The 24,238-nt window shown below is 49.6% G+C and overlaps 1 protein-coding gene across 5 annotated transcripts in view; it reads right to left on the minus strand.

The window, feature by feature from the left end:
- DAG1 (dystroglycan 1) overlaps nt 1-24,238 on the minus strand; it is a 48,947-nt gene that overhangs the window by 12,854 nt on the left and 11,855 nt on the right. For 2 of the 5 annotated variants that reach the window (XM_064432301.1, XM_064432305.1), the window contains exon 2: nt 2,177-2,585. In XM_064432301.1, the coding sequence (XP_064288371.1) occupies nt 2,177-2,458 (282 nt within the window). In that variant the 5' untranslated portion in view covers nt 2,459-2,585. Of the gene's footprint in view, nt 1-2,176; nt 2,586-16,296; nt 16,413-18,770; nt 18,872-19,287; nt 19,426-24,238 lie in introns of those variants that run through there. The other 3 variants (XM_064432302.1, XM_064432303.1, XM_064432304.1) reach the window with 3 other exon arrangements.

The raw sequence follows: 24,238 nt of genomic DNA on the forward strand, positions 1-24,238 counted from the left end.
TGTTTCCATCCCACAACCCAGCTTGCAGATAAAAGTATTTTGTCTACAGCTGGCTGGAATCTGCTAACAAGCAGGGAGAGGATCTGAGAAGGAGCTTCAAGGCGATCCCCACCACAATCCTAGAAATAATCAGTGGGAATCATCAAGAAATTAAGCAATCACACTTTCTCCAGGCTCCAGTGGGAGTCTGGGGAGAGGAACTGTCAGCAATTTTTTTAAATAAAAAAATTGTAGACAATTTCTTGGAAATTTAAGAGGAAAAAATATTGGTAACCATATCTCACTGTAAACTTTGCTCCATCTCAGAATGCACAGAAGTCCTTATTCTTTCTTAGCAGGGTTTAAGTACACCAGAGACTAAGATTCACAAGTATTATGCTTTTACTGCTCCAGCTGAGAAATGCCAGGCAGCCTGAGAAAAAGACCAGAGCAATCTGCCCTGAAACTTACCATTACAACAAAAATGCATCCTAGCACCCAAAGTTGCCTACGCAGTTCTCACTAGCCAGGAATCAAATCCCCACAGCAAAGGTCAGCTGTGCTCAGCAGCCAACATGCATTCTCTGCAAGGAGAGCCCTTCCAGAGACACCAGCCAAGTGAGAGCCTGCTGCACTTTTTAAATCAATTTCAAGGTGAACAGATGCAACATGCACTCGGGTAAACCCAGGGAGAAGCATGAAAATCATTCCCAGAGTTTGCTGAACTACACACAGCCAGCAGCTGCTGGGTCCTGCTGCAGCCCAGGCCCTGCAGGCATGCTGGTGTTGGTCAACACACCTCACACCTACATGGCAGAGGCATAATTTGAAGCCATCAGGTGGGGTGGAAATAATTCATCAGTATTTTCCTGCAGCTATTTGAGCTATCACAGATGACTTTTGTGCCAGGAAAAGATGACAGAGGAAGCTGTGGTGTTATATAAACACTGACACTTACTCTTGTCATCAAAGCAGCTATTAGACAACACCAGAACAAGCCACTTGGATGCAAAATCCCAAGCCAAAGTTATCATTGCTGTAACGTGAGACCTGGGGCTCACCACAGGCTCTGGCAGCCTGGTGCTGTACAGGTGCCCTGTGCTCTGAGCACAGGCTGTGGTGAGGTGGGCAGAGACCTTGGCCAGGATGAGCCCAGAGTCACTGACAGCAGCCTGGCCCCTTCCCCAGCTCCTCTGGCCAGGGGCTCACTCGCTGCCCTCCTCCCCCTGTCTGACCCTCTGTCCTTAACAGCTGCATTCTTCAGATTCTCTGCCCACCCTGGCACACTGTGGTCTGGCACCCTTGCTGGAGCCAGCAGGATCACATATCAGGATTGGGATAACTGTGGGACTGTACACAGAGCTAAACCAAGCCTGCCTTCAAGGAGAAACTGAGATGTCAAACCTGCTCCTGACTTGCTCTCCATCTCCCTCTGATCTTCTGAGACACACTAGAAGCTTGTCTTTTTCTAATGCTTTATAATGCTCTTTGAAAAGAAATCCTGAGACTGGAAGGCAGTTCTGTTTTTTAAGAAGAGAATTTTCTGAATTCCATGTGATCCAAGAGAACCCTTCCAGGAAAGGACTAACAATGAGCACACCTGTGTTTGGCCACATCCCTACCTTCCTCTGGGCTATTCTACCCCTCTCCTGCACTCAGGACTGATTCCAAAACCCATTTTTCAGGTCCTTGCATTGCCTTGTATGAGTTTAAGTCAAATAAGGGGAAAGGCTACCATCTTTCCCAAGGAGACTTGGGGCCAAGGTCAGGAGAGACAGTGTCACAGGCAGCCCAAAGCCCTGCTGGCAGGACAGGGTCTGTGTGTCTGGCAGTGTTTTGTTACCACAGTGAAGCAAACTCCCCGAGCCTGAGCAGCAGTCCCAGGGAATCTGTGGTTCCCCAGATCCCACGGCAGGATCTCCTCATGAATGTGCCCATCATACCAGGGGCAGAGCATCTCACAGCTTAAATACAGCCAACAAACTCTCTTAGTCATCCCTGAGAAGTCTCTGTTACAGAAGAGAGAAACTTTGCAATGAGATGAGACTAATTTTTTATAAAAATCCATCTCCTGTAGTCCTACAAAACCGTAAGGCTGCTTTCCAGCCACCCTCGTGACCCAGCCCACTGTGGGGTGACTCGCTCAATCCTGCATGAATATAACTAAAAACAATCCATGGGGAATGGTGTTTCTCACCTGGACAACTTCTCCATTGGAAGCAATTAAATCCGTGGGGATGGAGACCCTGAAGTAGCGTCCCACCACGGCAGAGCTGTCGGGAATGCCCACCACAGCCGGCACAGCCTCCCGCAGCTCCGAGAGCACCGAGTGCATGGAGGCCTCCAGCTGGTTCTCCCAGTCCCGAACCACCTCTGCCGGCTCGCTGGGCCAGTGGCAGTGAGCAGAGGCTGCCAGCAGCAGCACAGGGAGCCAAGTCCTCCCCAGGACAGGGGCTTGCAGTAGGCATCCAACAGTCATTCTTCCCAGCAGCCTTGGTAACGGCGCTCCAGCTGGAAAGGGATTGCAGGCAATCTGCAGGCACCACAGCACAGGCAGGGGATCCACCAGTCCTTCACAGCAGCCTCATCCTAGGAGTCCTGGGAACCTGGTTAGACACAGGAAATCCAATCAGCACATTCATTCAGACACCCAAGCCAGCCAGTCAACTCACAGTGACCTTGCAACGGGCAGAGAGCTACTGGCCATGTTACTCTCTGTGCCCAGCTTTTGATTTAACTGCAAGTTACCACAACCATTAGAGAGAAAACAGCTTCTCAGCTCCTCTTCTGACATACAGCACCTCCCAAGAAACAAGATCCTCCTGCTTTTCCATGTACACAGCCATGTTTCTGCTGCTCTGGAGACACAGCATCCTGAGATAGTCACAGGTAGGGAGACAGGGGACATACAACCAAAGCTGAGACTGAGCACAACACCAACAATTGACCTTTCAAGGCGAGCTGAAGCCAGGCTGGAGTATCAGTGGATTTAAATGCCAGTTACCCAGTAGGAAAGATACCAAGAAACACTTGGAAGTCCAAAGCTGCCATCCTAATGTCTTTGACACATGACAGATGCTTCTGCTCCTCTGACCAACAAGCATGGTTTTCAAGCCAGGTCTCCTCTCAGGTCCAGCTTTTTGTATTAGTGTGCTCAGAGTTGATCTGGGGGCCCACAACGTGCAGCCCCAAATCAGACTGGAGTGAGCTATGCACACACAGTGGTTTATGATGCCACCCAGCTTTCTCCTGCTTGCACAGCTCACCTGTGCCCACACTCTGCCAAAACACATCTCCAGCTCTCCCTCACTTTGTTGTTTTGTTCTTTCACTTCATTCTCATCATTACCACCTCCCTGCTTCCCTGGATCTCCTTTCTCTTTGTTCCTTTGGCCATCATTTCCTTGCTTCCCCAGCTACTTCTCCCTCCAGACTGCATTCAGCCACGGCAGTCACACATCTGTGCCACCATGTTCCTCTTCACAGACTGCTTGCAGGAGACCAGTGGATTGCTGGAATAGGACAGACATTTGGGACCCCAGGGAAGTCGTACTGCCCACTCTGGTATGGCAGTCTGCAGCCAGCACAGCCCCTGGTAACTAATCTGCACTAATGACTGGAATGGTGGGTTACACAGGATGGCAGGACAGACACACAAACCAAGCAGACGTTGTTCAATGCCAGGAGCACACAAGACTGGGTTCCCTAATGCCTTGAACCAACTCCTTTTTCCCAGGCTGAGAGAGAAGTGGCTCCAAATTCCCAGAGCAAACCAGCACAGCTTCTAACCACTGGCTCCCAGTCTGGTTTATTTTAGCCTGTTCTGTCTGCACCATGTGATGCACATCAGGCTGTCCCAAGAGACCCTGGAGCCAGTCTGTGTGGGAAGGGAAATCCCACTGCTTCTTGCCCTTGCAGAGCTCCCGGAGCAGCAGGAAGGGCTCAGCTGCCTGCTGTGCTGTGGCCAGGCAGGGTGCATTGCCCACCAGAGGCCTGCAGAAGCAGGCAGAGGTCTGCCCAAGCCCAAGGCTACCACAGCAGGCTCTAGGAATAACAGCAAAGATAAGGTTTGGTGGCTCACCCTAAAGCCTGAGCTCTAGGGAAGCTGAGGCAGCGTGTAAGGACCTGCGCAGCTGCACTCCTTGATGGCCCTTTCTCAATAAACCCCACACAGAGAAGGGCTGGTACCTCCCACCCCAAGGTAACAGGCCCAGGGCACAGCACAGAGGGCTGTGGGTAGTAGGAATTAGGAGCTGAATGCAATAACCTCTGGCTACAGGATCCACGAGGCAGATACCTGATCTGCCCGCTGCTCTGTGGAGAACCTGCCTCAAGTGAAAGGCAGAAGAGACAGCAGAGGCAGGATAACATTGCTGGAACAAGACAGATGGGAGGATGGCTGCTAAGAAGGTCAGCGCTGCAAAAAAGCCCACTCCCTGCTGCTCTTGTGCTTCCAACTGTCTGAGCTGACTGGGAGGGGAATATACCAGATGAAACAACACAGAAGGCAAAGCCAGGCTCTTCCCAAAGGCAAAGGAACACAGACCCACAGACTGCTGAATTAGAAGGGGCCCATCATGATGATCAATTCTAAGTCCTGGAGCTGCACAAGACAGCCCAAGAATCCCACCATGTGCTGAAGAGCTTTGCTCACATGCATCTTGAGCTCTGTCAGCCTTGGGGCTGTGACCCCACCACCCTCTGGGTGAAAAACCACCAGCACAGGATGGTCTTCACCCAGAGAGAGGTGCCTGAGCTGCTTCTGCACAGTTTATCCTCAGGAAGTGGCTGCTGGGTAAGGACAAGTCACAATCCCTGTAGGGCCCATCTCCCCTACCAGCTCCCTGTGTGGTCAGAGGAGGATCTATCTAACACTCTGCAATTGATTTCAGATGAGCAGAGTTATCTCAGCAGGTAAATGAGTATCACAGTAGATGTCTGGTGGAGAATATCCAACAGGCCACGTGAATGAGCTCCAGAGATGATGCAGACACCTGCAAGAGGTCCTGAGGAAGTCACTGCCCATCACAGTGGGAAATCAGGGGACTCTGTCCCTGCCCTGTGCCTTACAAAGCTGAAAGAACTACCTTCACACTCCATGGAGCCTGGAGCATGGCAACTGCAGTGATGACACCTTGTCCATGAGCAACTTCTCCTGAAACCTGCTCCTTGGAAAGTCCTGATGCATATGGCAAGCACAGGCAGGATCAGAGACCTGTAGCTAGGGGAGGAATGAGGCCGAGATGCTGTCAAGGAAAGGTGGCTGCCTCTCACTGCTGCACTGAGAACCCACACCTGAGCAGAGGACAGACACCCCAGACAGCCAGACACACAGTGCACAACTGCACGAGGCTGTAAGAACACCTGGAGAGGCACTCCAGGCCAGTCCCTGCCCTGTCACACTGCAGTGCAGCTCGTGCATGAGCGTGGTACAGCCCTGTGTTGCTCAGCCAAATGACGTGATCCAGCCTGGGGCGTTTTTGTTGGATGGAGAGGAGCATTTGGGCAGAAAGGAGCTGGTTCTTGATATCTGTGGTGAGCAGGAGAGGAAGATGAAGTCATCACCTATTTCAGAAATACTTATCAAAGCAGTCAACAAACACTGCCCCATATGTGCCCCTCAGCCCAGCAACTGGCCATTATGTGCTCATGTGACACTTGCAGGTTGCAAATTCAGAGTTTCATTTTAAGGAAAATACAGAAGAACAGGCTCAGCATATAGGAGGGGAACACACAGGAGGTATAGGAGGAATTCAGTAGCTGATAACAAAGAACAAACAGAAGAGCTGAGAACAAACTTGCGCCACCAAAAAAAAAACCTCTTAACACAGCTCCACCTCACCACACAATGGACAGAAGCTGAAACACTGCCAGCCTCTCACAGTGTGTGAAGGAGGAAAAGCAGGGTGGTTCCAGCTATCAGCAGAGCTGTACAAGGCATTGTCCTGCAGTGCTGCAGTCCACATGGACTATCAATGCGAGGTGGAATACTTTTTGGGATAGGAGATCCCCTGCCTAAAGCCAGCAGTGCTGCTCTGCAAGCCTACTGGCCACCAGCACTGTGGATGCAGCTGCAGAAGAGTGAATGTTACCTGCAGCAAGGCTGGAACAAATGCCTGGTGCCTCTGGTTTGAGAGCACACACCACCTCTCATGGCACTACCATGGGCACAACTCTGACTCAACTGAGAAACCATCCCAGCTGCATTTGGAAAAAGTCCATGTTCTGGGTCATTCTCCATGACTGGTGAGTGGCACAGAACTGGAGCCCTCCAGGAGCAAAAACCTCAACACTTCACACAGTTTCCCACAAATTCAAACCAGGGCCAAAACCTAAACACAGATGGAATTCTGCAGGCGGTTTTCTGCTGATCTCTGGGAAGCATCAAGCCACAGAGCTGACTGACTTAGGCAGCACTTCCCAGTTATGAGGAAGGCTAGACCACCCCAGCTTCTCTACATGGCACTGTGCTCCTCCTTCCAGCAGGATCTGCACTGCCCAGTCTCGCAGAACAAACACAAAGGTTCAGGTTAGTCCTGAATTTCAGGATGTTTCGTTCTGTCTGATCTTCTCAAAGAACTGACTTTCTCTTTATTCTCGTGCTTCTCTGAGAGCTCTTTTGGTCTCAAGTTCAAGCCTTCAGAGTGTTGGATGAAACATCAAAGTCAGTATCAACATCTGCTTCAGTCCTAGTGCTTGCTGCATGTGCCAAGGTTGATTCCTGATCTCCAGTGCCAAACCCCTCGCAGAGCCACGGAACTGGGCCTGCTTGGTGAAGTTATGATGCTGCATTTGATATGATGCTGACTTGTCAAGGCAGTGCTGGAATTTGCTCCTTCTCCATGCAGCTATGAGACCCACTGACACGGTAAGGACACGCTGTACCTTTGGTATCCAGGAATGCTGAACAGTGCACGCAGAAGATGGGATTGAAACAAAAGACTGAGAGCAGGACAAAGTAGCTACTCCCAGCCATGTATTTTCCCAGAGACCTTTCCTTCTGCCCATCACAGAGCCAGGTGTGGAGCCAGGGGAAGCATCCCAGCCAGAGGAGGGTGGCTGTCCTAGAAATGACTCTTCCTCTGTGGCCGATTACGACAGCACTTCAGCAAGAACCAGTGAAAGTGAAGTCTCTGTCCAGCTGCATCTAATCCAATTGCTCAAGCACACAATCACATCACTGGGCTGCGGTAATTAATCACCACCAGCATATTAATGCCACTGAGCCGAGCGTGCAGAAAGCTCAAGTAACTGCCCTACAGTCTTGACTCTGGTTAAGAAGATATTTAGGAGTTAGGAGGAATCCCACTTACCTGATTGCTTATTTACCAATATCCTCATTAAAGAAAGCATTAATCAAGTGGCCTTCCTCCAAAGAAGCAAACTCAGCTAAAAAGACTTGGTGCAACTTTGCAGAGCAGAGCTATTGTCTCTGCAGAGATCTCCCGTGCGTGTTCCCACAGGAGGATCTCTGGGCAAGTCCCGTCAGCTATGGCGCGCCTGCGAGTCAAGGCAGAGGCAGCAGGAGTGATGAAATCCAGCGTCCCCGGGCAGGCACACACAGATGGCACTCTGCCGGCCGTGCTGCCCGCTCCCAACACGGCAGCAGGCACCACTGCCAGCCTGGCGGCGCGGCCGGTGCTGAAGGAGCCCAGGATGGGGGCAGGAGGGACAAACAGCCACGGGCAGCCCATCACCAAGTCATGAACTAACAGCCTCCTCAAGCCCAAGAGCGTGCCAGCCTGCAAGCATGACGTGTAGAACGTACAAAGAACACCCTGGAGCGTGAAATTTAGGAAAGGGTCAGAATTTCTGTGCCTGCTCTGCTCTGGACGTACCCCAAAACAAAGGCAGCAGCCCTTCCAAAAGATGATGTTAAAGGCTATGGGAAGTGCAGCAAACGCCTCTGGGGGTTATTTCCAACCTCAATGGCTTCTGCCATGCACATTCACAGAAGAGCCAAGCTCCAGACGCTGCTGCACACGGGATGAGTTACTGACAGGGATGTACAGCAGAACACACACACAGACACACTGGTGACACACAGACCCAGGGCATGAGGGAACAGGCCAGGAAGGGAACAGAACATGCACCACCAGATGTAGCTCCCACTCCACACCGCTCAGTGACAGCATCCTGTCCTGCACAACACTAACCAGGCACCTCTAGGGATGGTGGCCTTACATGGAGGACAAGCTCTTGCAATTTCTGGCTCAATGCTGCACTCACAGCTGCCTGCTCAAAGCCACGTGTGCACCAAAACCAAAGCAGCAGCAGCTCATGATCAGAGATCAGACCCTGAGAGACCTGCCTGAGTGGGAAGCCCCAGATCAGGGCTCCTGAGGCCCTGGGGCCCCTTCCACCCTCTCCCCTCACAGCCATCAATAGCTGGTCACCCCAGACACCATCAGCCCATGAGGTACCAACCAAGCTGTACTCAATTCTTCACCCTAAAACTTCATTTCAACATGGTGTGCCCACTGTGTATTGTCACCACATCAAATGTAGTGAAGGTGCCCAGAAGTGACACCCAGCCCAAAGAACATAGGCACAAAAAGCAGTGCTTTTTTTCATCCTCCTCATCTTGTATTTCTGTGCTGCTCGTCTCCAGCACATCTGGTGTCAGTAACAGGAAACCCTGACGCCGAAAAACAATCTAGGGGAAAAAAAACCAAACTCAAACCCGAAACAGCAGTGCTAAAAATGTGTGCTGGGCAGGGAAATAAGCAGCACCCTCCTGCTGATGGTGAACTCGCCTGCACGCTGTCACCAACTTGCTGCTTTCAAGTTCCAGAGGCCACAGGCATTTTCGTGACACTTGTGCAGGAAGTGGTCACCGCCATCAACACCTTGCAGCAGTTTTTATTCTGCTAGAGCAAGCACCGAGATATTTAACTTTCCTGTCACTGAAAGGAAGCTTTCTGCTACCTTCATTACCACTCTGTGAGAGTGACAAAAGATGCAAAGAGCCTAGTTTTCCTTTTTGCCTCATCTGTTTGTCCAGAAGCTGGGTTACTACACTGCCCGCCCCAACTGGGGACTCCATTCCCAAAAAAACTTCTTCTCCTGGAAGAGGTAAGCACTGAGGATATGCACCAGTAAGCACTTCAGCAAGTGCTGTGCAGGGGAGGAAGCAGCCTGGCAGTCCCAAAAACCCCCAGCCAGGGCACTCCTGCTGAGGTACGTGCAAGGGGCACGGCAGAGCAGCAGCACAAGCACAAAGGACACCAGATGCCTTTTGGCAGCTGGAGTATGTTTTTTCTTCCCTGCAGAGCACATTTCCTCTGCAAGATGCTGTGGCAAGACTTGTTCTGGAGGCAGCACCTTCCCCAGCCTCCAGCAGGAGGGATGAGTGTGGTACCCATGGGTGCCTCTCGACTACGCACCTCCACACTGACCTGACAGACTTGCTGGAAAACCACCTGCATGTCCCCCTGCTCATCCACCCTGCTGGACTGTCCCCTTGCAGGCTCTGTGTGCTACCAGCAGTGACCAGCAGCTGCAGATTTTGGCTAGGCAACACTCCTGACTCTTTGATGAAAGTTTCAGCAACCACAATCAATCCCTTCCTCCACTTTGTTATTCCCAGACAGCCAACTCAGATTGTATCTTCAAGTGCATTCAGTTGAAAGGAAACTCAGATATTATCTTCCCAAGTATTTAGAAGGCCTCAGAAATATTTTTTCCCCTGTAATTACAAACACTGCAGCCAAGTAGAACTGCCATTTGCTTGCTGCTAGCAGCCAGGAAAAATTAGGATATAAACATCCACCAACAAGCCAAAGCAGAGGGACAGCTTCAACAATGCCACCCCACACCTCTTGCATCCTGTGAGCCAGGCCCATCTCAAGGGAAAGCTGGCAGAGAAAAGTGATGAGAATCAAAGGTATAAATGAGCTATCTGGAGGAAGCTCAAAGAGAACAAAGTGGGATGCACTGGGGCACAAGGGAGATGGGAAACAAGAGCCCACGCTCAACTCTAATAAAAGGCCCAGAAGCCAAACTAACTCAAACAAAATGGGTTTTCTTAAGGATCCAGTAGGGTCATGAACAGGAATCCTTAAACTTCACGTGGGTTTTAAAAAAAAAAAAAAAAAAGGGTGGGGCAGACAATTTTATAGAAGGCAGAGTTACCAAGGCAGTGTTCCTGGCTCCAGCATCACTTGATCCCGGGACGGCATTCAGGGAAATGATGACTCGCATTCCTCTCCAGGCATCTTCTCCTGGCTCTTATTGGAAAGGGCATATAGGCTAAATATACAGCTGCAGCAGGGCAGAGCAAGGGTCTGTTTGCCACAGGGCATGCACTGTAATGTGGCTTTGGCTTCACTTGTGTTTCCAGCACACAGCCAGCCACAGCAAGTCCCTACAAACTCTGCTTCTAACTGCTGGTTTTGTCTGAAAACAGAGCAACAGTGTAAAAAACCTAATATTTAATTCTGTGTTTAAGGGAATGTAAGCTAAGGGTAGTGCTAAAATCCACAGGAAATTAAACTAGAAAAGTTTGTGGAAAAAAAAAAGATGGGACTAAGATTTCCTTCCATACAAATGCCATAAAAATGCATATTTTGAAGATAAACACAACAGATGTGTGTATATATATATCTATATATACATGCACACACACACGCACAAATGTTTTATAAGTTCCCAAGGTTTAATAAAAACCAGAAAGCACCAAGGCACCAAGATAAAACAGGGAGTTTTGACTCCAACTTTCTCTTAAATAAGGAAAGTTTTGTATCATGCTGAACTTGTCACTCATTCTGCAATGAAGACCTTGGCAACACAGAAAAGCATTTTAGCAGAAGCAGTCCCATCCTGCAGGAGAGCTGGGACAGAGGACACCAGGCTGGCAGCTGGGGCACCTGGAGACAAGGCAAGAAAGCACATGGACACAAGAGGTAAAACAAAAGATGTAATTTTTTAAATGTGAGGACTACGAGGTATCAGAGCCTGACCTTGTGTTCCTGAGCAGGCAGGTTGTTCCCCAGCCAGTGCCAAAGGACATGTGCAGGAGCAGCTGCTGTGACAGTCACCACTGTGTGTCCTGGCCCCCGCTATCACTCACCATCCACCAGCTGTTCTGAGTCTAATTCACACCCGTTAATGACCTTTGATAGAAGTCACCGAGCTGGAAAGTGGGTTTCTATCAAAGAGGAGGTTTCTGCTGCTTCAGAAGCAGGTTTAAACCAAGCCACCATCACCGACAGGTGACAGCAGCCTTTCCTCTGCCCTTGCTCCAAAGGGACAAAATCATCCACAAAGCTCCAGCAGCACTTGAAATCTCAGCCTGGAAAAACACTCCCTCCCTTAAGCTGCTCAGATGTACCATGCAGGAGATATTCTTTACAGCTGTAGTCATGAGCACCAAAACCAATGAGGCTAAAAAGATTTACATCTCTTGCTTGATTTCTTAATTGAATTAAAGGCCGAACAAAACCCCTTATGAGGCTTCAGAGAATCCACATGGAAAAGAAACAACGAATATCCTAATTGGAGAGGAAGCTTTCACTGGACATTCTGTCTTAACAACTACTAAAGAGTCCTTACAAAAAGAGAAAGACCCTGAGGGATAAACTCCTAGGCTGAGCAAGGCACGAAATCCAGAGTTTTGGAGTACAATATACTTTGGATGGGTCACACAGAGGAGGGAGGTGAGCTTCAGTGTCTTTTCAGCCAAAATTCTTCCACCTACCAGTTGTCTATTTTTTATTTATTTAATTTATATAAATAAGGCACAAAACCCCTTCTGCCAAATTAGCAAGCAGAAGCTACCAGAGGAGTGAAAGACACACTGACAAGAGAGGGCAGTTCTGTAAATCACCTTCCTAGGAAACTTGATCAAACTTTGAAATCCTGTTCTGAAGGAAACCCTTCTGAGGCTGCACGTCTGGTCTTACACTCCAGTCAGAAGGCTCATGGCAGAGCCCTCCCCTGTGCTTTGACACATTCTTTTCATCCCTAGCACAGCTCTTGGGCCCCCCAGGACACGCTGGCACTGCGGCCACCAGGCAAGACTGGCTTTGTTAATGGCACTGAGCAGGAGCACCCGGGCGTGGGCAGCTTGGGCAGGGGATCCTCCAGTGCCAGGAACACACAGCCTGAGGGCTGCAGGCACCAAACCCACATCTGAAAAGAAGGAAGGGTCAGTGGAGGTTTCAGAGTCACCTCAAAATGCTGTTTGGCTGGAGTGCTTTGTGGAGACACGGCCACATTCCAAGGGTTTATAATCACCTTCTGGGTATTCCACAAAATTCCTCAGATAATGAAATATTTCTAGCAGGTCCTTGAAAGTGCTCAAGCACTATAATTTCCTACAGGTTGGTGTCACAGTGCCAGGACTGAGGCACTAAGCAGAGGAATGGAGGCAAACTTTGGATATCTCCCCTACCTGCTGCTGCTACCAAGGGGAGGGAAAGACAGCTGACATTAAGCGGAGACAGGAACCAAGGAAAGCAACACCAACAAAAAGCCATTTTCAGCACTTCAGCTGTGTACGCAGCAGTATTTATGTTCTTCGTGGCAGTGTAACTAAGGGCAGGCACATTCTGTTTAGAAACATCCCACCATTCCATCAGCTTCACCACCCCACCCTGCAACTCCAAGCCAAGGCATTAAGATTCAGCTTCATGGAGTTTCTCAGCCCTGATTTATTACTCAGCTAGCAAGACTGCCACAGCTCTTCATTTAAATATATCTACCCCCAGTGACTAATGCAGAGCAGCCAGGGCATCAGCTGTGGACCTCCAACTTTTAATGTTTCTCATGAAAACTGTTCTAAATGCTTCTTGGCAGAAGGATATAGAAATGTTCCAACTTTAACCATCAACCATAAAATGGGAAAGCTGCGAAATGAAGCAACATTGCTCCCAAGTCACAGAGGCAGAGAAAGCTTCTGGAGGAAGAATTAACTCCCTGAAGATCAGCAGCTTCCAACACACTGGGCAACACACTCCCTTAAACAGGCAGAAATTCAGGAGTCACTAAAAGCCATCAATGAATAACCCCTTCCTGCAGGTGCACATTTTTGTAGATGCCTTCTTTTCCTGGAGCCCAGGACTGAAGGGCTGGACTCCTTCAGTGACACTCTGCTCCTCACAGTCACCTCTGGCCCAAGCTGGCCACCCTTTCCTTCAAAGGGCAAGTCCAAAAGCAAGAGATCTTGCAAGCATACCAAGGCAGCAGGACAGTGCATGGATTTACAGGTCCATCTCCTTCCCAGATACTCTGGTGCAGGAAGACTGATTAAAATTACAAAGCAAAGATGAGCACCTTAAAAGACCAGACACTAACAGAGCCTGCATTGCATTCCTGCTGCATTAATGTCACTAAATTATATTTGAATGAAATTATGTTGTTTAACTGCACTGTGTAATTATAAAATAACCCTCATCTGGTTTTGACCATGGCCTCAATGGCTTCAGCCAGGAGCAGGGAAAACTGGAGCTGCTCATCACAGGTCCACTGGCACAGGGATAGCTCCAGCTTTTCTCCCCACCCTGCTCTGGAATTGAGAAATCAAGAGACAAGTTCAATTATTTCAAGGCGAGACCAGACTTATTTACTGCAGTATCAGTGAGATTTAGGCTTTTTTAAAAACACTGACATTCTGCCCCATCCACCCAGATCACAGGACACATTCAGCCATAGCTCAAGCTCATTCCTTAAACCAGGGATCATGCATTCAGGATCTGGGCAAGAAGGGCCAGAGAAACAACCCTGACAGCACAAAGCCAGGTTAACTAAATACTGGGCAGGGTAACCTGCTTCTCTCTCACAAAGCAATTTCAAGGGCTGCTCCGAGCAATACCAAAATAAACATCCTGCCATTCCCCGATCCCAAATTCCACAGACAAAAAAGTCCAAAGGACTTAAAAATAGGATCAAACTGTCCTGCTCAGACACCAGACAAGTTATTCAAAACTGGGACCCAAGGACAAACAGGGTAAAGAGCATTCACAGGAAAAGGGGAGGCAGAAGACTGCAAGGACAAGGCAAGGTAAACTTCTGTTTTCCTTCTGTAAGCAGCCACAGAGCCTGTGCAGTGTAACACATTTGCAATAGTTAACTAGCTGGCATGGTATCTGGAATCAGACCTCAAAAAAAGGCCCTGAGGTTTAGCCACAGCAGAAAAAAATCCAGTATTTTTTCCCTCCCCCATCTTGTACAGGTCAGAGATGTTGAAAGCAACATCTCAGTGTCTATGAGGAAAAAACCCCTAAATTACAGTGTATTTCAAATAGTGTGAGCACAGGCTGCATCCCTCTATTTTGGCTTGCAATGCAATTTTTACACAGGAGACCAAAGCTGCAGGCCCAGCTCACTGACACAGTGTCCCACAGCTTCCTAGGTGACAATGTGGATGGCTGTGAGGGGACAGCAGCACAGACTCACAGCCACACACTGACATGCAAGGTGGCAGCAGCTGCGGCAACTGAAGTGGGCAGATCAAAATATGAATTTAAGTTATAAAGAGAAAAAATGGAGTAAGATGGGGCAGAGCCTGTGCTGACTTCTTTCCCAGTGCAAAGAAACACTGTGGAGCATGGGATGACTCCTTCTGCAAGAATCCCAAGAATGGGGGCAAATTCATCAGAGCTCCAATGTATGCCCCAGGAAAACAGAGTCGGATGCCATTCTGAGGCAACAAGGAAAATTAAACCACACTCAGCTGGGTTTTCTAATAGTTTGATCCCCTCTGAGCCAAGCATCACCTTTCTTGTCTGGACACCCAAAGACCACTCTCCCCTTCACTCTTAGCCAAGTTAGATGTACTCTGTGTAACTCTTTTGTAACAGCAGTGCCTCTACGCCCCTTTTTGCACTACTTGGAGCTCTGCTCCCACAGAGCCACCCTTTCTGCCTCGGGGCACCCAGAACAGAGCAGAGCCCAGCCCCAGGCACAGTCTGTGCTGATGACCTCGGGAGGGAAATGACAGCAGCCCCAGTTCCCAGCCAACAGCCACCCACATCAGCCCTAAGTGTTCCCGAAGCTGTGTGACAGCAGACAAACGCATTTGTCCTCAATCACTTCTGAATCCACCCCCAAGTCACTCTCACTTTGATTTCGGCTCAGCACTCGCCTGACCTTCATCGCTAATGCGATGTCCAAACCCAGTAATCAGTGCAAGAGGGCATCCTGTTACTCAGCCCCCACTGGACTATCCTTGCTGCTCTCCCAGTCACATTCCTATGGCTGCACCTATATCCCAGTAAAGCCTGAAACACTTCCCAGAAAAACCCGAGGGCTCACTGCTATCAAACGGCACAGGAGAACATAAACAGTTTAGCAAGAGCATATGGGCTCTATGGAGAGAGATGCACAAGAACAGCAGGAAAAAAGGCAGTCCTGGAGTTGCAGGGAGGCTGTGGAGCTCTGAAGGTGTGCTCAGCCTGCCTTTGCTTCGCAGAGCTGCTGCAGATGTGGGGAGACAATTAAACTGCTTATGACAGTACATCCCATTCAGGTTCCAGAGAGCAATTCCAATCCCCAGGTGGCAAGCACAGCAATTAGGTACCCAACAGCACGCACCAGAGCTCTGCTTTGCTTCTAACTCCAGTGGTTATACAGCATTTCCTTGGCTCACTGTCTTTAACAGACTGTTGGTTCAGAGATGAGATCAGGTCAGTCCTGCAGGACCTTCCTGCACCTTGTAGAGCATTCGGAGGATGCAGAATGCTCCACATGTAGGCAGAGAACTTAAAAGTAATTCAGCTGAGCCAGCTACAAAGGCTGGTCACAGCCCCTATTCCCTCACCTGGAGAGGCTGGGCTTAGAGCTCAAAAATAACCTAATTACACCACAGCCAGGATCTCTACAACAGCCCACATTTGAAGAGCAGCTCTGGATTGGCCTCTTCTGAACTTCATAATGGGTTGTAGGGGGGAAATATGGTTTTAGCAGCTCAGTCCATCCCTTACAAAGCAGAGACTAAGCCAAAAATAACCTGGCTTACTAGTTACAGTCACCAAGCACTCACTTAGCAGCTCTTTGATCAGGGACCACACTGTCCACACCGCGGCATCACCAGAGTCAACTGTTCAGAGCAAACAAATCCAGGTTACAGATCTGAGACACCTTCCACACACAGTCAAAAAACACTTTCAAAGGTAATGATGATGCCTCCTACTGCAGGCAGCAGCCAGACTGCCTCTCACTTATTCCTCAAGACCTTATGTCAGCCAGGAGCTTTGCTCACTGCTGTAGACTGAGCCTAAATCCCCCTCTCCCAACAGAATATGATGCTGCTCTAGGTAATAAAGGCAACGTCTAAAACCTCAAGGCTGCAAACAATGAGTTCAAAAGTCAGAAATACCTGAGAATTAAGGTTGTCCGTGAGCTGGTCCCAGCAAGTACCACAATTTACTGCTTTTCTCCACCTCTATTCCAGCTTCTGCCTTTGAGACAGGTGAGCCCATCACCCACCCATGCTGTCAGCAAGCAGCCCAGGAGAGACTGGCTCCTGCTCCCAGCACTGGGACAGAGGCAGAGGCTGCACCTCCCTCCCACTCTCACTCAGTCCCTCTGGCCCCGGGCTGGAGGAGGTCCTGGATGGACAGGATCCATGAAAACCAGTCTACAAAGCACTGGTGAACTGGGAGCCTTGCAGGCGCCTGTAACCCGATAAGATCCATAAGATAGAGGGCATTTTGCTGGGAGGGGACATGGCACCCGTACTGCAACCAGAGCCTGGGGCTGCCAACCTTCCACGCAGCCCTTGTGCCACCCAAGCACCTCTCAATGCAAGCAGTTACGGGCTGTTTGGTTTTTAAATACCGACAAAATAAAACTTTTTAAAAAATCTTTTAACTCTTGGAAATGGCTGAACTGCTTCTGCTGAAAAGCTGAAACAAGGCCTGAGGCAGGGACACAGCATGGAAATTCGGCATGGGAAATTCGGCATGGGAAATTCCAGTGGAGCAGTTAAGTTAGAGTCAAGACTCCAAACAGTGTCTGTGGCAGGCAGTGTGACCAGTGTCACCCAGACACCGCTGCTCCACGGAGCTGCCCTGCGGAGGCAAAACTGCCCCAGCAGCCACCCCACACCCGGAGCCTGGATCCGCTCCAAATGGGAGCCCATTTGGGAAAATCCTGCACAAGGGAGCTGTGGCCAAACGGCTGCAGGTGGGAGGCAGCCCCAGGGAAGGAGCATCCAGGGCAGGGCAGGGCCCACGGGACAAGGTGATGCCGGCAGGATGCAGTCAGGCAGCACCGGGAATGCGACCGGAATTGTTCCTTCAGCTGCTGCTAAGCTGCTCTAAAACCTGAAGGCAGCACCTCCCTACACAAGCCTCCTCCCTTAGCCAAGGTGGTGCCCCGGGAGCAGAATTTGAAAAGAGCATTTTGCTGCTGGAAGAAGGGATGTTTCTGAGATCTTTATTCCCTGCCTGCTCCCTTATTCTCATGTGCTTATTCCTTGGAAAAGCTATTTCTTTCTTCCACTGCTCTTTCACAAAACCAAGCAACAATCTGGAGAAAAACTGATAAGGCGGCTTGGGGCAGATGTGCCTTCATTTTTCTTTAAGATAACTATCAACATCAGCAACGCCCCTACAAAGGCAAATCACTGCAGACAACAGCAAGATCCACACCAGGCGAAGTAGCCAGGGAAAATACCTGCAAGCCATTGAAGGAGAGGTCTAATCACAGCACCTGCAAGCCTGTGGCTTATCCCGGGCTTTGCACCAGTGCACAGAAACGGAGTGCATCCGAAGCACTGGGACAACACATGAATTCTGACACAAGCACAGCAGCCAGAATGAAAGCTTGGAGGGAAAAGCATCCATAATGTCGTTTGTGATGGCAGGTTTGCTCTGCTTGTAACATACACTGCCAACACTCTGGGAAAGCTGCTTAGAGATCAACAGATAAAGGCTTTTCGCCATTTAGCCTGTTATTTCATGCAAATCGGGTTGCCCTGCTACAAAGGGGCATTTCCATATGAAGTGAAAGGTGCTCAAAGAATCAGGAGCAGCCACATCAAACCATGGCTCAGTCCCTCTGAGGACCAGAGGATCCTGCTCCCCTTTTCACAGGTCCAGATCTGCAATCCAGAGTGTCAGTCTTCTCACTCAAAAATGCAAGTGATCTCAAAGACCACCTCCTTAATATAGGGTTTTGTCCACTGAAATGACTCCAGACTCCTCCGAGATATGAAGTCATGTTTTGAAAAGCAACAGTGCAGAAAATTCAATTAACTAATCGAGTCTGTCTTCTGCTTGGGCACCACGGAAGCAAAACTTCCCAAATCCCGTCCCTGAGATGTGGCACGTTATTGATGAGGTCTGCTGCTGCAACCCTTCCAGTGTGATTTACAGGGTCTGCCTCCATCCCTCCCCTTCATCTGGTTTCTGGAGCAGGGAGTCCTGCACCAAGCATGGCATGCTCCACAGAGCTAGGAAATCTACCCTGCTCTTCACTTGAACCTTGGTAGAGGCTGGAGGGAGTTGGAGAGGACAGGAGTAAACCAAGCTGGAGGCAAACAGTAGCTCTTTAGAGGAATAAACCTCTCGTCAGCCTGTCGTGATTGATAAGTACATCTGCCAGTCCCCACCTGCTGTTCACATTCCTGGCATTTCTTTCTGCAGCATTTTTTCCCCCAACTGCTGCAGAGGAGATTTAAAGGAAGGGAAACAGGCCCCAGCTTAAACAAAATGAAGAGTTATCAGGCCAGTTTTCTTGCATCACATTGGGCAATCTGCTGAAGGGGTTTATTGCTGGAGCCCTCGCAGGTTCAGAAACTTCTAATGGGTGTTACGTGCTCACCTTTGCTCTTTCCTGCTATCATACCTCTATTAAATTCCTGGCAGATAAAGCAGGGGGCTCCAAAAAGGTCTCTGCAGCCTCCAACCACACAGCCAACGTAATTTTCTGCACTGGTCAAACACTCCCTAGAACACAAGGGAGATAAGGGTGAAAACACACCAACTTCTCCAAAACACAGAGGGCTCTGCTGCCTTCCCTGCAGCTGATGAGCACAGGCAGCAGGGACAGCAGGCAGGACAGCTGTTGGGAGCAGCAGCAGATACTGCTGGGAGGGCAGGAGCAGAGCTTTTAGCTCTGGTTTTCAGTCCTGCATGTGGGCTAGGAGTTTCTCCTTTTCATCACTAGTTTTAACACGGTGAGAAGGTGATGGAAAATAAACCGGTACAATTATAGCAGAGGGTGGAACATGAGCCTGCTTGTTGTCAGAGTAGGAAAAAGCAGCTCTGAGGAGCTCTTAAGAGATTCAGTGTCTAAGCTCCCAACCTCTCTGTCAAACTAGATCAAAATTAGCTATTAGGATCAAGTTTATTAGAGCACATACCCATACTGAAATCCTATCGGGCTGGTTGCTGCAGGGAGCCAAGGCAAAGCTGCATTTCTGGAGCTCGGGTGCCCCAGCACCCATCTAAAGCGATTTCCTTTCACCGAAAGCTCAACTTGGACACAACTGCAAACAAATCTATGAGGTTTTACTTATCTGCAGTCTTTGGGGAAGGAGGGAGGAGGCAGCAGGAAACAATCACAGCTTTCCCCACGCTTGGAAGAGGAGCAAAATGTGAACAAAGTTTTTATTTCAGCCCAGGGTGGATATTTCCATGGCAGCACCACTCCTTAGGGCAGAGAGCACAGCAGAGTCTTTATAAATCAGGGAGAGTGCAATACAAAACCTGACCTTGGACGCTCCTGGGAACAGCACAGTCCCAGGGGCTCAGAAAGGACACCCCAAACCCTGCGAGCACCAGCCACTCCTCTGCAGGCCGTTTTTGGGTGTATTTCCCAAAGCTGCCACCCTCACTCGCGTGAAGGAACCCGAAGTTAGTGGTGGTGAGAAGGGGAGGGCAAGCCAGGGGTGAGCAGTGTTTGATTAGCCAGCTAATGCGTGCAGCTGTCCTCCGGTTTTACGGCCTTGGAGGAAATTTAAACAGGAACTTTCTATAAATTAACTGCCCATAAAATGAGCATGTTTTCTCAGCGCACCAGAAGGTCAGGAAAGGTCTGCTCAGCCCCCCATTCCCAGGACACGGCCAGCAGCCTCCACAGTTGCTGTTTCTCCTCCTGAAGCACAGGAACGTGAATTCCGCCCGTGCAGCAGGGAGCTGGCAAAGGCACGCTCGCAGAGCAATCAGAGTCATTCTCCATTCACAGCAAACTAATAATTTATCTTTCCCCTAAAATCTCCAATGCAATCCAGATGTCTAAGTAGTCTTTATCCCAAAAAACAAACTATACCATGGCCTCCAAGTCCTCGCAAGGCTGTTTGCTCTGTGGGAGCAACGCACACATCGATTTCAACTCCTGCCAGGTCTCGAGGCTGCAAGCCATAACGTGGTTACAGACACTCTACCCCAACCCTTCTGGCTTCCTCCTCATCGACAGGATTATTCAAAAGCTGCCCTTAGGGATATTCTGTTGAAGAAATGCACCTGACATGTTCCCAGTTTTGAGGAAATCAGGAGGATGGGAAAAGCCAAGGTGAAGCCAGTGCAGCAAACAAGGGAAATAAAAGAAATAACGCAATTTGCTCAAGGGTGCATGAGGAGGACAAGTGTGGGTGGTCACCCTGAGCCACAGGAGGAGAGGCCCTGTCACCGAGGACCCTGGGAAGGGCTGTTTCAGCAGGGCACAGGCTGGATCATCCCAGGAAAGGAAGAATGAGGCATTTGGCAGAAGGGCTGAATTCCTCTGGCAACAAAGGTTAAGCACACAGCTGCACCTGTCCTGAGGAAAGGGACCCATGCCAGGTGGGGAAGGAGGTCACAGCCCCCCCAGCATCCTGCTCTGGGACTGCTGGGAAAGAGCAGCAAGTTTCCCATGGTGGGGGCTCAGCACAGAGCCCTTCTGTCACACTGGCTCTCCCAATCTGCTGGCAGCAGCCACGGGCTGCAGCACGCCAGGGAAAAGCTGTCCAAAACACCTATGGAAACGTTTGGAAGAGCTGAAAATAGAGTTTGGAAAACAAATGCTGACCGGCCACACAACTCTTCCAGGAACATATTAAGTGTTAGAGTAGTTGCATTCCAGTCCCTGGGTACATTTTCTATAAATAAATATTTTAAACCACTTTGTTTCAAAATTTATTATATTATTCAAATGCTGTGCAATGCTTCACATTTTAGATCTGCAGGCTGCCAGGCAAAATTGCTGCTGATTTTTAAAACTCTGTTGTGCTGCCTAGGATATCACTTTTAGGTTTTTTTCAGGTACTTTTCTACAAACACATTTATTCTGCATTATAACATCAGGTCTCTACCAATACACCAAATCCTGTTTTAATCGTGGATTAAAACATCTTTTTTCACAAACCAACAACAATAGGTTTATTTGCAAATCTATCTTCCCCCCCCCCCGCAATTTTTACAGTCCAATAAGCAAAAGAAAATACACCAGTAACTCTGTATGCAAAGTAACTCTCCCAAGAACTAGGTATTTTTGTCATTGACAAAGCCACAGTGCGTTGCACTGGCAGCAGTCTCTGGGAGCTCCATTTGAGCAGTGAGCAGGGCTGCCAGGACACAAATGCTGCACGTAACAAGCCAGCTACACTGCAGACATGCCAGAGCTCCCGAAGGCCCTGCTGCTCTACACACAGCAAAGAAGAATGCTCAGGGAAAATGGATCACCCTGTGTGCTAACCTGTCTGCACACAGACTCAATCCCTGCCCCTCAACCCAAACACACTGCATCCACAGGGATACTGAACCCTCCTGCAGAAGGGAAAACCCAGGCACAGCAGTTGTGCTTCTGGGAGGTGCAAAGCACAGCACACAGCAGAGAATGGCAGATGCTGCTCCCCAGCACCCATCCCATCATGGACACAGGTCCCTGAGCACCAACACCAACTAAACACAGCTTAACCTTCAGAGCACAGACTTCCACTGGCGCTGTACAGTACACAAATATTAATATTGACAAATAAATTCAGGCCTGCTTAATCCAAAACACACAGCGCTGTCGCCAAGCTTGTGTTTTGTTTGGAGAACAGACCAGACACTCCGAGCCTGGCTGCCTTACCTATTTCTGAAAGCCAGACTTAACAGAACAGATAACAACCAAGCTGAAAGCCCAAGCCTCACCACAAACCCCTCCTGCTCATCAAGCTCTTGAAACTGAGAGGGGGAAAACAGCCCCAGGGTACTGCAGTTATCTCCATCAGTGCAGCGGGGAGCTGGGGAGAACACATGCCTGCCAGGCCAGGTACCTGGGGCAGGTAAGTGCCTGCCAGTGCTCCTCACCACTATCAGCTAAATCGGCTTAGAGGAGCTCTGTGACTGCTCAGCAGAACAGGGCTACATGACCCCTCTATCTCCTTTTCCATCCTTACAGCTTAGGCTGTAAATTCTTCAGGGACAGCTATGGAGCACTGCTGGCCATGGCTAGCTGGGACCTCTGCAGGGATCTGTGGCAGCAGTGCAAACAGCCCCTGGGTAAGGATGATGGGTAAGCCTAAAAACTGTGAAAAATGTTAATTTCCTGCACTGGTATGCAGACTGCACCTAAGAAACTGCTTAATTGGACACGGGGAGAGGAATCGAGGCTGAAGTACACTGATTTGCATTAGGGATTTTTGTCTTTGGTGTAGGGTAGCCAACAGTTAATTGTAGGGGAGCTTTGGGGTGTGGAGACTTGTGAGGCCACCGAGGTGACATCGAGTCAGATAAGGCTGAGAGATGAAACTTCTTATGTAGCACAAACACCAGGTTGGGTATGGATGCAGCAGAGTTTAAAGTGGTGAGCAGAAAGTACTACAGGGCTGTTACTTGGGAATCTGGAGGGACATGGGCAAGGAAGAGACGGGTTCTGAAATAGCAAAAAATGGAGAGCAAGGTGTAAGATAGAGAACAAAGGAGGGTCCACCTTCTTGTTGTAGGAGCAGGGGCACCTACAGACAGCCATGACCCCAAAGAACAGACTGAACCCCCAGGGTGCCAGGGAATGCCCCAGACAACCTGTTGGACTCTCCATCTGGTCTGTGGCCAAAAGACTTGCTGTGGGAGGGCAAAGAGGGGTGCACTTGCACACTGACACAGAGTGCCATGGGAGGGAAGGGTGACAGATCTGCCACTCAGAAGAGGTGCCATTTGCCAGATTTAGCAGTAATAATTATGAGCTTTAGAATACTAAGTGTGTAAATGCTCTAACTGGAAATTAGTGCTGTTTATTAGTGAATCTCATAATAAACACTGCAGCCTCTCTGGTCAGCTGCCTGCACCCCAAAGGGGCTCAGCAGGATGCCCCAGCCCAGAGCTGGGGGCTGGCTGCTGGCCTGGCTCCTCAGTGGAGAGGCTAAGCCTGCGTGGGCAGAGAATCCAGGCTGCTTGTGTTACACATCTGCACAACACTGACCCACCACTGGACAGCGTGCACACCACCACCATGGAGTGAACAACCACTGGCCACACTTTCAATTGCTTCTAATAATAAACTGGGATAAAGAGCTCAGAAGTTGGAAGTGCCTGTGCAAAGCACACCTGCAATTAAAGGGGCACTCCTCAACCACACCAGGTCAGCAGGAGCAGAGAGCTGGCCATGCAGGGACAGGGATGGGGCTCTCCATGCATCCTCCCACTCTTTGAGCAGGACTGACCTAAATCCTTCCCTTTTCAGACTCCAGTGGCAGGAGGAAAACGAGCCGGTCTCATTAATTTCACCTCCTGCTGCCTGGTGAACTTGTCTGCAGAAAAAAAAAATAAAATATTCAAAGCTATGCTGGCGACCTGGCAACAAACCTTCTGTGGAGCAGGAGGCACAAATGACCTGCTGTAGCACTGCTCACCTCATGGCCAAGCTCTGCTCTGGCCCCAGAACTCCTCAAGTTATTCAGCTTGGACTTTTTACAGATGCAGTCAGGACACCCAGCAATGGAACTGTTCCTCTGCAGGGCAGTTGATGCAATAGAAGGGCACGAGGTCCGTGGACAGCTGGTGGCTCAGAAAAGCCTTCTCTGGTATGCAGGAGACCCCGAGACTGGCACAGTGCACAACACAGGAGGCTCCTCCCTGCAGCTTCCTCGGAGCCTCACTGGAGCCAAGTACACCGGGGCACCCTATTTTCCTGTGATTTCCAGAGTTCAAGTTGATTTTTTAATCTGACAGTAACAGCAGAAGACTATTAAAAAAACCCCACAGTGGCCTGAGCAGCTCCGGAGTCTAAAATAAACATGCCAAGCCCTATTTGTGATGGAGTAAAAATAGCTTGTTTCTCATACCTTCCCAGGACCTCTGCTTCGTACACAAAAGCTTCACAGGTTAACTACAAAAATATCAGATGGGCAA

The sequence above is a fragment of the Passer domesticus genome, chromosome 9 (assembly GCF_036417665.1).
Source record: "Passer domesticus isolate bPasDom1 chromosome 9, bPasDom1.hap1, whole genome shotgun sequence".
NCBI classification, from domain to species: domain Eukaryota; kingdom Metazoa; phylum Chordata; class Aves; order Passeriformes; family Passeridae; genus Passer; species Passer domesticus.